The 17,021-nt window shown below is 48.4% G+C and overlaps 1 protein-coding gene and 1 long non-coding RNA gene across 5 annotated transcripts in view; one reads left to right on the top strand and one right to left on the bottom strand.

The window, feature by feature from the left end:
* Positions 1–7,551, bottom strand: part of HEG1 (heart development protein with EGF like domains 1) — an 89,331-nt gene extending 81,780 nt beyond the window's left edge. For 3 of the 4 annotated variants that reach the window (XR_013414359.1, XM_002802678.4, XM_077993775.1), the window contains exon 1: positions 7,120–7,551. Coding sequence is in view for 2 of the 4 variants with exons in the window: in XM_002802678.4 (XP_002802724.4) it covers positions 7,120–7,429 (310 nt within the window). In the remaining 2 variants the exon portion in view is untranslated. Of the gene's footprint in view, positions 1–3,837; positions 3,956–7,119 lie in introns of those variants that run through there. The other variant, XM_077993776.1, reaches the window with a different exon arrangement.
* Positions 7,552–11,832: 4,281 nt separating this feature from the next.
* LOC144339380 (uncharacterized) lies at positions 11,833–15,557 on the top strand. Its single transcript, XR_013414357.1, has 2 exons — positions 11,833–12,084; positions 13,387–15,557. It is a non-coding gene; the product is annotated as an uncharacterized LOC144339380 (long non-coding RNA).
* Positions 15,558–17,021: the final 1,464 nt, after the last annotated feature.

Raw genomic sequence — 17,021 nt, 5'->3', positions numbered from 1 at the left:
AGCTCCCCCTGCCTGGAAGGCTTTTACTGCTATAGGCAGGGGGACGCCATGTGCCAAGTCTCCAAGACAGGAATGAGTTTGGCACGTATTAACAATTGTCTGGTGTAAGTGGGGAGCAGAGCAAGAGAGGGTGAGAGAGGTGGCCGGTCAGATCCTGCAGGCCTCATATTCCAATTTAGGGGGTCTGGATTTTATTCTAAGTACAATGCAAAGCTCTTGGAGGGTGTTAAGCGTCCAAGTAAGGTTGACCTGAGTTACATTTTAAGAAGATCACTCTGGCTTCTCTGAGTACAGATTAGAGAGAGAGCATAAGTGGATGCAGAGAACAGAAAAGAGCAGTGGGGAGAAAGAGAGCAGATTCACCATGTATTCTGGAAACAGAATCACTTGGAGTTGCCAAAGAAAGAATCACGCTAGCGGATGAGGAAAGGAGAGGAATAGAGGGTGACTTCTAGGCTTCTAGCTTAAGGAACTAGGTGCATGGTGTTGCTAACTCCCGACATGGGAAGAGGCAGGAGTTGACGCAGGATTAGGGGGTGAGAATCAAGGATTCTGATTCTCTCTGATTTTCCTATTCTTTTTCACCGTCAAACTTTGTCACAGACAGGCCTCCCATGCCTATCATACAGCAGGCAGGCTTCTTCCCGCACTTTTAGGAGTCCCACTAAACAGCTCAGAATGGAGGCCAGTGGCCTGTCCCCAGACCTCATTCTCCCCAGTCTCCCTCTGCCTTTTAACTCGAATAGTTTCCAGATGAGAAGACAAGTCAAAGCAGAAAGCAGAAATATGTTAACTTACACGGACCTTCACAGACCTCCACATTTGATGTGTAAACCGTGCTACATTCAGATTATCTGCCAATCCACAGCCAGCCTGCAAGTCACTCCCACCTCTCATTGCACCCTCATGTGGGGCTGGCATCCCTTCCTCCCCACCATCCACACTGGATGTTCTCCACCTGACTGGAGCTGATTTCCTCTTCCTCTGTGGCTTTAACTACTGCCCCTCAGGGCTGAATCTGGTCCTGGCCTCCCTGTAGTTCAGTTCTACATTCTCAACCATCCACAGAATACTTCCAAGGGTACATGCAATCTTTACAGTGAAAGGCTGAAACTGAAGGAGCCTCTTTAACAGCAAAGAGCTCCTCTCCATTCTGTCCCGTCATCCCCATGGCCAGGCAGTCTAGTACTCCAGCCTTACTCTTCTAAGTGGCACTTGCATCTGTCCCTTTCAATTTCCACTACCTCCACTCTAACCTATGCTCTGTCCTCAGTCTTTCCTCCCAACACATCAATACGAGGCCCAGCAGCATTCCGGTGTCTCTTAAACAAGTACGGGGCTGTAGTGAGGGCAGATATGCATGTGGTTCATCTATGAGACCCCAGATCCAAGCAGAAATGAACAAGCAAACTATGCTCTCCCTGTTCAAAAGCCATCCGGGGCTCCTTGGTGTGGATGGGATGAAGACAAACACCTTAACAGGCCTCTAAAGCCCTCCACAATCAGGTCTAATCCTCCTTTCCAGTCTTGTCTTCAATGATTAGTTGATTTGGGAGCCTAACTGGCCTCTTCAAGTCCTTTACTCCAGCCTTACTGGCTGTTGATCACCTCTATTTTGAAAAGTCTTGAGCTTTTCAATATTTGGGATTTTGCAGATGCCATTCATCCTCCATCTCTTTTATTTATTTATTTATTTATTTATTTATTTATTTTGAGATGAAGTCTCACTTTGTTGCCCAAGATAGAGTGCAGTGGGGCATTCTCGGCTAACTGCAACCTCCGGCTCCCAGGTTCTAGCAATTCTCATGCCTCAGCCTCCTGAGTAGCTGGGATTACAGGCACATGCCACCATGTCCAGCTAATTTTTGTATTTTGAGTAGCGACAGGGTTTTACCATGTTGGTCAGGCTGGTCTGGAACTCCTGACCTCAAGTGATCCACCCACCTTGGCCTCCCAAAGTGCTGAGATTACACGCATGAGCCATCGTGCCCAGCCCATCCTTCACCTCTCTGTCTATCCACATCCCCGTCAACTTTCAAAGTTAAATCAACTCCCCCCTTGCCCACTGAAGTCTCCCTGGACTATCCAGCCCCCAGTGGTTTCCACGTCTGCATGCCCATCTCCACCCTCACCATTCCTTTGGTCAGTATGATCTCCCGTGGCATTTCTTCAGTTGTGAATCACTCATGCATCGTTAGTTCGCCTTTTACAACCTTGATGTGTGTGCTCCAACAAGACTGAAGTTCCCTGGGGGCATCACAGACATGCAATACAACCTCATCACCTGGCGTGACTCTTCCACATAGCAAGCCTTCCGCAAATATTTCCTGATTTACAAATCAGTCCAATTCGACACAGAGACATCTGCCATACTCCAACAAAAGAAGAGTGAAAAACCAGGATAGAAACGTCTTTGTTTCTGTCTATGCCTGATGAATGGTGAGTGGGTAGAAGACAGCATACATAGATGTTCAAATGAAAGCAATCTGACAGCATCTGCATGGAGTACCATTTAACCTCGCCTCCTACTGGGCAGGTATTCATAACAACTGCCTCCCAATGTCAGCCGCTGCTCCACGTTCCCAGGAGAGGGCCCATTCAGAAAGTCACCAATTCATTTCAGCTTGGCTTATAATTAATGCAGCAACCTCTAGCATCAATGACCTATGGATTGGCATATGAGTAGGGTATAATTTACAATCTCTATATAAAATGTCATTTTAAAGACTTGTGGTCTTGTCTCAGGCAATTTCAAACAAAATTTTTAAAACATTTTTACTCAATAGGTGTAAAAACTCATTGCTACTACCATCTCCTCATATTTTCCCCACCCCAACGCTGGCCCCTAATCTCTACAAAAAAGCAAGGCAAGGAATGGAGGGAGGGAGGAAGAAGAATGATGAGCGGGAGAGGATCTTAGAGATCTAGGACAACTGGCACCTCATTTTACAGATGAGAAAACGGAGACCTCCTGATATTGTGGGACTAGCAAATGGATTTGGTCAAAATCTTTTTGAATCCTGCTGCCTCCATTTACTGTGTGATCTAACCTCTCCAGGCTACTGTTTCCAGAACTGTAAAAGGGAAATAACATCCCTCACAGGCTTGTTTTGGGGTTAAATGGACAAGGAGTGTGAAGGCACTGACCACACATAGGTGCTCAAAGGCCAGGGAGTCAAAAGTCAGACCCCAACTAGTTTCCTTCCTTGTTGCCTCCCCAGGATTCTTAGAAGAGAACATTTACTGCAGCTGAAACCTCCCATTCATACAAAAAGGACGCTGGAGACAGAGGGAAGCCACTGAAGAAGGCAGTAAGTGGCTAACGAAACCGCAACTGCCATCTGTTCTTTGCTTTCTGAGTGTCTCTGGACAAGGACAAGTTAAACCTCAGGAACACTGTTTTCAGCCAGCTGGGCAGGGCTGCTGGAAGGTAGGAGAGATCACCGGGAGGGCAGAGGCTCCTTCCCCAGCCTCCAGGACAAGGATGCAGAAACTGCCCACCTAGGCAGCAAATACCTTTCAGTCTCCCTCAGTCCACACCATTCAGGTCTCTGGCAAAAAATAACAGTTCAGCATGTGCATACAGGCTGAGGAAAGCAATAAAAGGGTTCTTGCAAAGTAAAAAGGATGTGGCTTTTAAACACTCATGCACCACGGAGAGTCCCTTGCCCCCTCCCGCCTTCCCCCTTCTATTTGGGACACCCTCCATCAAAGCAAACAGGCTTCTCAGGAATCCCCACTACCACCCGCCGCAAGCCTCCGCCAGGAGTGAGGTAGCGGCTTTCTGGAGGAAAGCCACTCTCCCTGCCCTGAGGGGCTGCCTCTTGCCCGCTGCACCTTGTAATGGTTCTCCCAGCAGCCAAGCTAAATGACGAAGTTGGCCCACAAAGTTAGAGCAATTCAGGCGACAGCTATTTAACAGTTCAGAAGGGGCTCCGCTCAAAGCACTTCCTTTCCTCTAGGGAGCTGCATTTTTCTAAGATTATTATTTCTTGGGCTGGCTGCTCAGCTACTCAGCGTCATTTCCCCTTTGGGTGGGAAAGTTCTTTCCTTCTGCATTGATTTTCATTATGATTTAAGCCTTCTCTCCCTCTCATCTGCAGATCTCACAATTAAAGCATAGCATACGGATCACAAAATCAAGGCACATAAACTTTGCATTCAGCTTAGAACTGTGGCTCGGAAGTCCTGAGTGGCAGAAAAACACACGCATAAAAAGAAAACCTCTAGGTCTCAGCATCTTGTCACCACTGGCTGAAACATCAGCAATAAACATCAACTGAACAGCCAGCAGGGTGACAGGTGGGCGCAAAAGCTTAACAATGGCTATATAAACAGGGAGCTGCTCTCCAGGGACTTACAGTCTAATACAGGCAAACAACCCACATAATAGAATGCAAATGCGGTTACTCAGCAATGAGAAGTTGAACTCTGCCAGGAAGAGAAGAGCTGGGAATGGCCCACAGGGAAGAAAAGGACATCTGTGGCCCTTGCTGCTGACACTAGTGTATTTGGAAGTCCCAGGGGCCAGGCCCTGACTACCAGCATCCCCATGGCACGAAGGGGCTGCAGGCAGCTTCCCCAGCAACCAAATGGAGCACGTTACTTGTGAGACTCAGGGCTTGTTAGCAGCAGTAGCATGGCGCCTCCCCAAACACAAAAATGCTGAGGGAGAGCAGGGATGACCATCTGTCAGGGGTGCTGCAGGGGCAGACATCTGCTGCAACACAGTGTGGACTGGAGGACCTGTGGAGGACCTCTCAGCATCAAGACCTTGCTGCCTTGTGAAATAAGTGATAGCATCTAGTGAAACATGAGGGCTAATCCAAAAGGCCCCCAATCCTGGTTATTAGAAAAGTCAGACTCACTGAAATCACTGAACACTGGTTTTCTTATGTGTTGTTTCTTTTTTATCCCTAAATGACACTGCTTGAGCCACTACCAGAAAAACAAGCACAGGTCATGCCTAGATCCTTGGCCATATGAGTAGCTTCTAGCAGCTTCAACAGGTGTTCATTTCATCTCTTCTAATCGCACCTTTCTAACATCTCTTCAGAGATTGGGCCTTCGAGCCACTGATGAGGAGGCACTCCTTGGGTGGTGTCTGTGGGACAGCAGGAGACCAGGAGAGCCTACTTAGGTAAGAGAAGGTGGGCACTATTCCAACTACTCTCTCGCTGCTTTCTGGGACTCTCACACGTATTCCTTCCAGTACCTCATATACCTGAAGACTCCATCACTCACCTCTGCAAAGGAATCAAACTGGGAAAGCCACAAAGCCAAGACTAGCAGTGCTACCTGCCACACCTGTGAGGGATGTTTGGGTCACATAAGGCCCCAATTCTTACCAGCTGAGTCCTGTAAGCTAGCTGCCTCCACTGTCCCTATCTCTGTAATACCTACCTCTCTACGGTCTCTGGAGATCCTACCCCTAAGAGACGGAAAGAGACTCATGTGCCAGCCCCATCCAGCCAGGGCCCCTGCAAGTCAGTGTCCCTCCCACCTATCCCCTAACAACAAGATGGGGGCCATTCAGCTAACAAAGCCTGACTACTACCCAGAGAAATCTGCCTTCAGCTCTTGGGTGTCTCCTCTGAAATGTTCTCAATTCTCTGCACTCTATCTTCTGTTTAGAAAAACTCACAAAATACTACAGTGTTCCTCAGTTACTTTTCTAGTTGGAGAAAGTCGGGAAATGTGCTCTTTTATGTTCTTGATTCCTTCCCATGGAACTTAGCAAAACAGTGTATGCTGTAAGTAATCTCAAGTCAGGGTCACTCTGGGATGTGTCTCCTACAAGTCTTCAGAAGCTTATCGCTCCTCTCCCTTTTCTTACTGTTCCTCGGTTTCTCAATCTTATACCAGTGATTTAAAAATTCACAAAATAAGGCATTTTGCGATAATGGGAATACTGTTGAATATGAAATTGAGTTTTTACAGGAGAACTTGATTTTTAAAAATCCAAACTTTTTCTTATTTAACTCTAAGAAGCACCTCTAGGTTGGAGGAAGCAAGCTAATTCACGTGCCAGAAAGTCTGCATGATATGAGAAACTTAAATGAATTGTCAATTACGCAGACAAAAAACTCAACTTTCAGGGAACCTCCAAATCAATGTCCAGTGTTGCAAGCAACCCAGCTTCTTTGAATAGCCGGGACAGAGCATATGCCCTGTGTCACGCACAGGAAGGCAAAGGCTAACACCACCACGTTGCTGACTTTGTTCAAAGCACTTTCCATTTATTTTTACTTTCATTTTGTCACATCATCACTAGGAGGCTAGAAGGAACAGGCATCATCACTTCCATTTCACAGATGGAGAAAGTGAGCTCAAAGAAACAACATTCCCAAGGTCATAATGGTATTACGGTTAGAATTCCACTCAGTCTGTGACATATTTTTCCAGCTCATAAGAAGGAACTGGACACAAAGGTAGCAGGGAGAAGAGGTCAGTTCTTTCTCTCTGCGTGGAACGGGCAGTGGCTATCACGGAGCAACAGTTCATTGGGAAAGGAAAGGGGAGGGAGGAGGCTCAGGGATGGTCCTATATCAGCCTGTGCCTTGTAGGGGTTCAACCATGCAACCCCAACCGCGTTCCTTTGCTTTTAAGTCGAACCAGTAGAGCGTTTTGTTTCAAACTACGTACATCCTTTGTCCTTTACAATATCCCGTGCTAGAACCCCTTAAAAATCAGTTATTTAGATGAGAAAGTCGAGCCCTGTACCTGGAGAGGCCAGTTCTGTATAGCGGAAAAAATGAAACTGGGGACAGGCTGACCAGGTATCAGAGGTGAGAGATGCTTTGGAGCCTTTTTCCCTTTTGCTTTCCTTTCCTTTCCATTTTCTTAAAGTGGGGTGGAAGAGATACAGGGTACCCCATAGGAAATAAGTTTTCTTCCAAAGGGTTGGGGGAGAACGGGATGGTCACATCCCTCAGCCCAGCCAACGGCGAAAGCGTCCCTCCCTACCCGCCGACCCTCAGGGTCCCGCACACGCCGGGCGAGGAGCCCCCACCCTGGGTCGCGCGGCGCGGAGGGGCCTACGGCTGGGGATACGGCCCGGGGCGCGCCCACGCCCCCAGCCCAGGCTGGCCCGGCGCCGCGTTCCCGGCTCTCACTCACCCGCGCTCCCGCCTCTGGGGGCCCGGCTGGAGGGTCCCCGCTGTGTCGCGGCGCCCGGCTCCGGGGCCCTGTGGTTGGGGCCGGGGGTCGCGGGCCCGCGGCGCTCCCGGGGCGGCGTGGGCGGCGGCGGCGGCTCGCGCTCCGGGCGGCGCTCCAGCTGCAGCTCCAGCCCCGCGCCCGCGAGGGGCGCGCGGCGGACCGGGGAAGGCGGCGGGTCCAGCGTCCTGGGGGCCGCCGGCGGCAGCAGCAGCAGCGGCATCAACAGCAGCAGGAGCAGCGGCGGCCACCGCGAGGCGCGCGGTGAGGCCATGGTGACGGCGCCCGCCCGCGCTCACATGCCCGGCGCGCGGGGCGGGCGCGGGGCGGCCGCGAGGCGAGGGCAGCGGGCAGCGGGCGGCGGGGGCCGCGCGGGGCCGGGGAAGTGAGCAGAGTGAGGTTGCGAGCGCGCTCCCCAGCCTCAAAAGTTGTCCGGAGCCGCGGGAGGGCGGCCGGGGGCCGGGCGGGCTGGGCGGAGGCGGCCCGCGGCGCCGCTACATGCTAATTAGCCCGGGCGGGTCGCTGGCGGGCGGGCGGCTCCTCCTCGGTTGACATCACCGGCCCCGCGCGGCGGGCCCGGGGGCGGGGAGAGGGCAGGAAGGGGGCTGGGGCCCGGCGCCTGGAGAGCGGCCCGGCCCGGGACAGCGGGATGAGGTCAGCGGAGCCACGGTGCTGCAACTTTTGTCACACACATGCTCCGCATAGAGTCTTTTAAATCGGGCACCACTTTCCCAACTCCTTAAACGCACAAGAAGTAGGTGAAAAGCAGGTCCTGGGTAATGTGATTAGCACCAGACTAGATTATCCCAAGTGCTTTGATAGAAGAGAGAAAGGGAATGGTCCCCTGGTCCCCAGCCCGCGCTGTCACCGCCCTTAATTGATTTGAAGTGTCCCCACTCCCACCCCCACTTCCCCTTCTTCAGGCCCCAGGGCTGGTGATGAACTCGTGTTTGCCAAACCTAACACCTCACCCTCCGGCCAACCCCCACGCCCTCTCAAGCTTGGATGCTGTTCCCATCCGACCACTGCCTTTGGCTCACACCAGAGTTCTGCAGAGATGTCACCGCGAGGACACCCAAACAGGCTGCAGGGAAAAGAAAACTGTGAATTCAGGCAGGCTAGGGCAAACTCATCATCAGGAAAAGAGCTGCAGATTGCAAATTAAACCAAATGATGCCCAGAGATCACAGAATTTTAAATGGAAACCTATGGGGAAAGATTCAAAGATTTCATGTAAACAAATTTTCTTGGTAAATAAAGTTCCATTTGTTTCCATAACCACTCCCTCCCCAGTAAATGAATAATAAAATGTCTAAAGTTTAGGACTGTAAGCCTCCTCATTAAGTGAAGAAAGAGGGGCTCAGATGGGAAAATAACTTGCTCAAGATTCTGAAGGTAGACCCGAAGACGAAATGATTGATGTGTGAATGACCGTGTGATATTGTTAATTCTGGTCTCCTAATTCACAGTTTGCAGTAATTTGCAAACAGAAACAAATAGTATTGCAACAGAAACAAATGTTGCAGCTCCTTGGGGATCTTGCCAGTTCTGTTGGGGGCCCCTGTCTGACAACCAAATGCTCATGAAAATATGAGTATGCACCTCACTTTCAGGCCTGGCTCTCCATCCCGTTTCTCTGCTCTTCTCTGTTTCTCTGTCTCCAGATCTCCATGACCCACCTCCAGGAGAATGAGATCGTGGTGTTCAGGGCAGCTGCAGATGGGCCTAGGCCCACTTTCTGGTGACTCAGTACAAGTGAGTCATTTGGCAAAAAAAAACCATAAAGGAGGCTGTGTATAAACAAACTCACCTTAAATGAGGGAATGAGGAGTAAAGATTTGGTTTTATTTTGTTTTGTTTTTAAACAAACTAGCTTTCCAGGGCTCTCACACAGAACTTCCAGGTCTCTCCAAGAAAGTACCAAACAATAACCCCCCTGAAACTGACTTGGTTTGCTCTCATGGCCTGAGCTCAACTTCTCTGGATGCTGCTCTCACATTAACAGGCAGGACTGCACAGCTGCCCAGACCCAGTCAGACAAGCCCCAACAGACTAGGACTGTGCTCAGAGGTTCTGGTCACTGCCACTCCCTCCCCTCCAAGGAGACCATGTCACATAGTATTGGTTGCACTCCCAGGCAAGCAGGAAGGTTTAAGGGTAGAATGGCCCTTACAGGCTTCTCGTGTGGATTCAGGGATCCTATGAGAGAATCTGCCTTCTCTACTAAGACCCAAGGAGTAAACATGTACCTGCCACCTCCCTGCAATCCTACCTCACTCCCCCAATCCCTTCCCACTTTAAGTACCACAGGTTTATCTCTCTCTAATCTTCTCTCTGCCTTCTAAGAGAAATGACCAAGTTCAGGGTAACTGCCAACTAGAAAGGGCTTAACCAGCAGATTAGGGGAGGGACACACAGGGAGAACTTGGAAAAATTGATCACGGTGTAGATGGATTCCAGCTCTTTTTCTTCTCCTCCTAGGGCAGAACAAGAGAAAACAGCAAGACAGCAAGAGAGAGCTGGAGGCAGTATAGAACCTTGGAAAGAACAGTTGACTTGGTGCTAGAGCCCTTGCTTCTTTTCTGGCCTTTACCACTGTTTAATTGTGTGATCTGGGCCACAGTTTCCAATCTCTAAAACAAAGATGGTCCTAGATGTTTGCTAAGGAGAATTCTAGCTCTGATGTTTTAGAGTTCAGTGAAGAACTTCCGGCACAGTAGCAAGGATGTATGAAATAGGTATCTCCCATCCAAGTACTGACCAGACTCAAGCCTGCTTAGTTTCTAAGATCAGAAAAGATCAGGCACTTTTAGGGTGGTACGGCCATAGACTAAAACAATTATCTAAGAACGTTTGTAGTGTTTCCTTCCCAGGGATGTGAAAATCCAGACAAGATTCTTGACCATCTCAGATAGCTTGAGAGCTCCTATCTGGAGCCAGGGTCATAAATCAGATGACTTCTCAGACCCATTCCAGCCCTGGGAATCTGTTGATCTAGGATAAAACAGCTGGGAAGACAGCTCAGAACAAATTCCAGGACTGAGTGAGTTAACAGGCATTCCTGACCTCTCCACAGGTAGGAGTGGGGGCACCCCAATGTAACTGAGAGTGAAATCAGCAGGGAGCCCAGTGTCTTTGCCACCTGAAACTTCATGTAGTCAGAGCTTTTGCCAGGGCTTTCCTGCCTCTACTTGTGTTAGTCAGACTAGGCTAGGCTGTAGTAACAAATAGGCCACCCAGATGCAGCAGCTTAACACCATATGTGTTTCATTCTTGTTCCCTTGACAGCCTTAGACGCTGATGTTCAGCTCAATAGGCTGCGTGAAGAAGCTGTCCCATTGAGCTGAACGTCAGTGTGTAAGGCTGTTAAGGAACAGGAATCCACATTATGAATCCATGTTATGGTGGGTCTGCCATACTCTACTATGGCTTCCAAAGTTGCTCTGGGAATTGGCATCCCAGTCAGCCAGAGGTGAAAAGAACATGGTGGTGTGAGCAGAGGTTTTGGTGGGCCCGGTCTGGAAGTGCCTCATCTCCTCTTACATTCCACTGGAGAGAGCATGGACACATGGCTCACCCAACTGCACAGGAGGCTGGGAAATGTAGTCTAACCACAGAGGCAAAGAAGGGGAGAAGGGATTTGGGTAGACTGCTAACAATCTCTGCCCTACCTCTAGATATCAGTAGAGCAGGGAAAGAAAGGGAGAGTAAAAAGATTCATCTTTTGGTCTCCGTTTCCTTCTTTATGAGGGTGTTGAATCAAATGATCTCTCAAGGCCACCTAATCTAACATTCAGTGGTATGAAGGGGCCATGAAATGTCCTTCCACACCAAAGTGAACAAACCTGTACAGTTTCCTGCCACAACGGATCTGCAGCTTGACTGGTAGACTCAACAGAGAGGACCTTGGGTTCTCTCTAACTTCTGTTCCAAAGCTATTCTCATTCCTTGGCCAAGTCAGGTGATCTCTATTGATCTGTCTCCTTCGCTGCCCAGCGGGGAGAAAAATCATTTCCCTCTGCTGCCTCTTGGGGTTGGTCTGAGGATATGATGAGATCACTGCCCAGAAGGTACCAGGAACTCTTCTGACTACAGTGGTCTGCATGGTGCCCTTATGGTAGCCAGAGACTTTTATAACACTGCATTCTAACCTGGCCCCACGGTGTGCCCAGTTCCTGAGGATGGTGCCTGTGCAGGATTTGTGGTCACACAGGTTGGCATTGCCATGGCTGGGATGCAGTGGCAGGTGCACAGCAGTAATGTCCCAGGGACACTCAGGACTCTGATGCCCAGGGGTACCTGAGGGCTGACAGATCAGTTAATAGACACCTGGACTGAGCTCCACCTAGGGACAGGTAGGTTGGGCCCAGGGATCAGTGTCTCCACTGGGGCATCTGATGGCTTCTCTGTTATCTGCTCATCATCCTATTAAACCCTGAGTCTGTTTACTCATCCTCTCATCTGCTTGTCCCCTCCCACTCTTAATCTACAAGGTGCTTTCTGGAATGCTCTGTGCTTTATTCATCTTTATATCCTCAGAATCCAACATAAGACTTTCTTTTATTTAGTCATTCAACAAATATTTACTGAGTGACTGCACTGTGCCCGGCACTGTGCTGAGTGCTGGGTAAGTCTGTGACATCGTAGAGCTTAAGGGTTTGAAGGAGACAGACAGTAATTAGAAGAGTATAAATGTAAACTTGTCATGTGTAAGTGCCTGAAGGAGAGCACTCAGGAGGGTGTGTTGGGTTTTCCCGTGGACATGAAATTGAACCCTGATCTGAAAGCTGTGTAGGCTGTTAACCAGGCAAAGCAGACTGGGGAGAGGATGTACAAGGCCCTTGAGACAGGAGGAAGTGGGATACATGGAAAGGACTGGAAGAAAGCTATTGTGACTGAGATAGAGAGTGAGGAAGAGCATGGAAGGAGGTAAGCCTGGAGATTTGATAGGAACTAAATCAGGGAGACCTAACAGTTCATTTTAAGGATTTGTTTATTTATTTTAAGAGTTTAAGGAAGTCATTATAAAGTGTTAAATAGAGAAGGTAGAGTACGGTGAAGGTGGAGGAGAGGAGGAGATAAGGGGTGAGGGCGACATGATTTGGGATTGGAAATCGTCATTCTAAGATGATAAGAGGATAATGATAAGAGGAATAATATGATAAGGGGAATAATTTAGAAAGAAATAAGAACTGATGCCTGGACTCTTGGAGTCCAAGAGGAAAGTGACAATTCTTAGATAAGGGTAATGAAAGTGAATTCAGAGGAAAGTATGGATTTGAGAGATTGCAGTAGGTAAAATCCACCAGACATGTTGATGGGCATGGAGGATGAGGGAGAGAGAGAGTGGCAAGGTTTCTCAGGTTTCTGGTTTGCATGATTGGATGGATGGTGGTACCATTCACAAGGCGAGGGAACGGTGGACAAGAACTATTTGAATCTGCAGAGTTGGAGCTGAGGGGAGAGGTCCCAGTTTAAGGTTTGTAGTACAAGGGGATGGGATTACATAGGGAAGAGAGTATCATAGTCAGAGAAGACAGGCTGAAAATGAGTCCTGGGGAACACAACATGAAATGGCTGGGAGAGGAGGCTGAGCCAGAAAAAAGACTGGAAAGGAGCCTCTGAGAGATAGGAGAAAACCCAGGAGAAGGTGACATCACCCCAGCAAAGGGAAGGAGATCCTGGCTCACAGTGTGCAACACTGCCGAAAGGTCAAGTGAGGTGAAGACTGAAAATAGCCATTCGTTTTAGCAACGTGGAAATCACCAGTGATCCTAACAAAAGTGACTTCAGAGGAGTGTTCAGAGCACAATCCACATGGAGAACAGTGGGAGGAGTGAGAGCCGAGGAAGTGGAGCTGGTGGAGATAACATTTCAAGAGAGTTTGGCTCTGAAGTGGGAGAGTGAGCTGGGACAGTAACTACAGGGGAACGAGCAGAGGGGAGTTCTTGTTTTTAGGGGGAACATTTGGACGTGGAAATGGTCTGTGTGGGAGGGAGAAAGTCAAAGGTGTTGGGATCCCTAGCCCAGGTGGACAGACTGGCCTGGGAAGAGGAAAAGAGGAGAGCTTGGGGTACTGCAGGGCCTGGACTTCCCTCTGAGACTTCAGTTTTCTTGGTAAAGTAGGGGACTTGACTTGTAAGAGAGGCGACTTGCTATGAGTGGAGGGAACGAAGGGGCAGGCATGAGGGATTTAAAATTCTGAGAAACACCAATGTATTCTTTTCCTAGGGCTGCTGTAACAAAGTCCCACAAACTGGGTGGCCTAAAACAACAGAAATGTATCCTCTCACTGTTGCGGAGGCTGGAATTCTGAAACCAAGATGTCAACAGACCCGTCCTCCCTCTGAAGGCTCCAGGAGAGAGCTCTTCTTTGCCTCTTCCTAGCTTTGGCGGTGGTTGGCAATGCTTGCTGTTCCTTGGCTTGTAGCCCCTGCCTCCATCATCATATGGTCTTCTTCCCACTGTGTGTGTCTGTCTTCACATGGTCTTCTTAGAAGACACTGTTACTGGATTTAGGACCCCCTATAATCCAGTCTGATCTCATTTTATTCACATCTGCAAAAACGCTATTTTCAAATAAGGTCACATTCATGGATACCAGAAGTTAGGGCTTGAACATATCTTTTGGGGAGACATAATTCTATCCATCATCATTAAGACATTTAGAAACAGTTGTAGAGAGGGAGAGAAATGTCCCAGCATGCCCAGCCCTGTCACAGGCCCGTGGGGACTGGTGAAGATAAACCAATAATGAGAGTACGCTGCAGCATCAGCTGCTCTCCCACTTGCTCCTCTCTGCTCACTGGCATCCTTGGGCAGAGCTGGGGCACCCCAGCCCTCTCCTGCTGCAGGGCAGGTTTCCCTCCCACAAGAACGGAACCTTCTGACCTCTCTTGACTCCTCCTCCCTTCCTGCCTCAGCCTCCATCTCTACCTCCCATTCAGTCCCTTTCTCTGCCCCAAGATACATGAAGAACTCTTGCAGACAGGAGCTGCAGAGCTGGCCCCACAGCACCAGAGATGTCATAGAAGAGCAGAATTGCAGCCCTCCATGGCACATGGGCTACATCTACACTATTTTGTTCAGAGCTCCAAGAAGCAGGTGCATTGGGATTTTCACCAAAGAATGAAAGGAATAAACCCATCTCCTTATTTTTTAATCCCCCAGAAGAAGACTTATTCTCTCCTTTCTGGAATGTCAGAAACAGTGTCATTTTGTCCAGGCTGCGTTGACCTCTTTGCTGGACCCTGGGCATAGGGAGCCCTTGCTGCTTCTCCACCCACCAGTGCTGAGCTCCAGGGGGAGTCTGCCTTGCAGGTCCAAGGTGAGAATATAAACACCGCAATCCCTCTGAAAACTGTCTAGAACCTCCTCCAGGGAGGAAGGGTTGCTCATGGGCTGGCCAGGCTCCCAAACATCATACGCAGCATCCCGGAGCTCCAACTTAACACAGCTTGGGGCAGGTCCTCAAATGACCTTCCGTTTCTTGTCTGCCCATCTGAAAGGACCATTCCATTCCAAACAACATTCCTTTGATAAAAATTGGTTACACACCGTAAACATCAATGAGCCAGGAACATTCTCCAGTGCAACAGGATTCTGATAAAGCAGTCCTATTTTGCAAAACCTTCCAGTGTGAAACATCCTCCCCACAGCAAGCAGGGAAATTCCTGGGATGCCACAACACTGGGCAGAGTGTCCAGGGCCCCAGGGAAGGAGCAGAACGTCTAGAGGTGGAGCTCCCATTGTGGGCAGAGGGACCTGGGTTTTCAATCATCTGTTCATCAATCACTCACTCAACAAATATTTGCCAGACACGTCCCAAGCGCCAGGCTCTGGTGGAGTCACTGGAAACACGGTGTTTCCACATGACTGCAAAAAGCAGCGATGATTTCCTCTCCTCACACAGTCCAGGTTGACAGTCGGGGGCAATGTCCACACGCCTCTCTACCTCACTCGCTCTGTGAGTCTGGATGTATTCTTCCCCTCCAGCCCCCTGGGCCCTCATTCTGTTGGCTTTTCTGTTGTTGCTTTCTGTTTGCAGGTGTCTCTTCTTGAGCCTGTTTCTGGGTCTCGCAGTCTCTATTCTTCAAGTCTCCCCTTGTGTCACCAAGTGCCTCCCAGCCCAGCCACTCCTCTACCTCTCCATCAGTCTGCCTTTCTTCCAATCAATTCATCCCCATTTTTTTTCTCCTTCCCTCTTCTGTTTCTTCTCCTTAAGTGACTGTTGACACAGAACTAAATACATTTTTCTTAGGTTTGTGGAATATGCTTTCACATTCTCTGGTGTTTAGTTCTAAAATTGATTGAAAAATGTTTGTATTCTTCAGTGTTGTCTGATTTTCTTATAACAGTATGTGTAATTCTCTAAAACTGTTTATTAAAATACAATGCCTGTATTAGTCCATTTTCATCCTGCTGTGAAGAAGTACATGAGACAGGGCAATTTATAAAGAAAAAGAGGTTTAATGAATTCATAGTTCCACATGGCTAGGGAGGCCTCACAGTCATGGCAGAAGGCAAAGGAGGAGCAAAGTCACGTCTTACGCGGTGTCAGGCAAAAGAGTGTGTGCAGGAGAACTGCCCTTTATAAAACCATCAGATCTTGTGAGACTTACTCACTATCATGAGGACAGAAAACCCACCCCCATGATTCAATTACCTCCCACTGGGTCCCTCCCATGACACACGGGGATTATGGGAGCTACAATTCAAGAAGAGATTTGGGTGGGGACAAAGCCAAACCATATCAATGCCTGTGGGAAAAAGTGCCCATGAAATGCCAAAAACATGCCATGCAGAGCTCCAAGAATCTCACTTACTGAACACACTTGTGTAGCCACATCTTGGACTAAAAGATGCTTATGTTACCTTTCAATATTCTCCTCCACATGTGTCACCACTGCCCTGACTTCTCTCAGCATGGATTCCTGTCTTTGATAAAAGACCAAATCCCTGGTTTTGTATTTTATGGAAGTGAAATGCAGTCATATTGATTAGTTGGGTCTAGCTTCTACTGTCCAGGGCTTCACTCACTTTGTTGCATTTAGGCATGGACTCTTCATTGTCCTTGTGAGGTGGTAGCCATTGTGGGGCTATCCTGCAATTTACTTTCTCTTCTATTGTTAATAGGTATTAGGGTAGTTTCCATTTGCAGCTGTTACAAATATGCTGTGGTTAAAATTCATGTACATGTCTTTTAATGGCATGTGTTACTGTTATAATCAGGAAAGAAAAAAAGAAAACTATTTCTATTTGGAAAGATGGGGATGGCCAAGTGGGATGTTTTCATAAAAGGACTCTGGAGTAGGAGACAGAACACAAGTCTTCATTCTGGCTTCTCCATTCTCGATTCTACAACTTTGGGCCAATCAGTTAACCTCAGTGAGTTTCAGTTTTCTTATCTATAAAATATGAACAGTAATGCCTGTCATTGGTAGGCATTACTACCTCACAGGGTAACTTTAACAATCAAATGAGATGATGGACATGAGGAAAAAAATTTTTTAAGGTATCATGCAAAAAATAATGGCCAGGTATGGTGACTCATGCCTGTAATCCTAATACTTTGGGAGGCTGAAGCAGGAGGATTTCTTGAGCCCAGGAGTTCAAGACTAGCCTGGGCAACATAGTGAGACCCTGTCTCTATAAAACTAAAATGAAATAAAAATTAGTCAGGCATGATGGCATGCACCTGTAGTCTCAGCTACTTTGGAGGCTGAGGCAGGAGGATCGCTTGAGTCCAAAAGTTCAAGGTTACCATAAGCCATGATCATGCAACTGCACTTTAGCCTGGGCAACAGAGCAAGACTCTGTTTAATAATAATAATAATAATAATAATGTATGGTATTTATTTCTCTTA

This window comes from Macaca mulatta, chromosome 2 (assembly GCF_049350105.2).
Source record: "Macaca mulatta isolate MMU2019108-1 chromosome 2, T2T-MMU8v2.0, whole genome shotgun sequence".
NCBI classification, from domain to species: domain Eukaryota; kingdom Metazoa; phylum Chordata; class Mammalia; order Primates; family Cercopithecidae; genus Macaca; species Macaca mulatta.
Note: the sequence above shows the minus strand (reverse complement) of the source record. Positions and strands in the feature narration are given on the sequence as shown.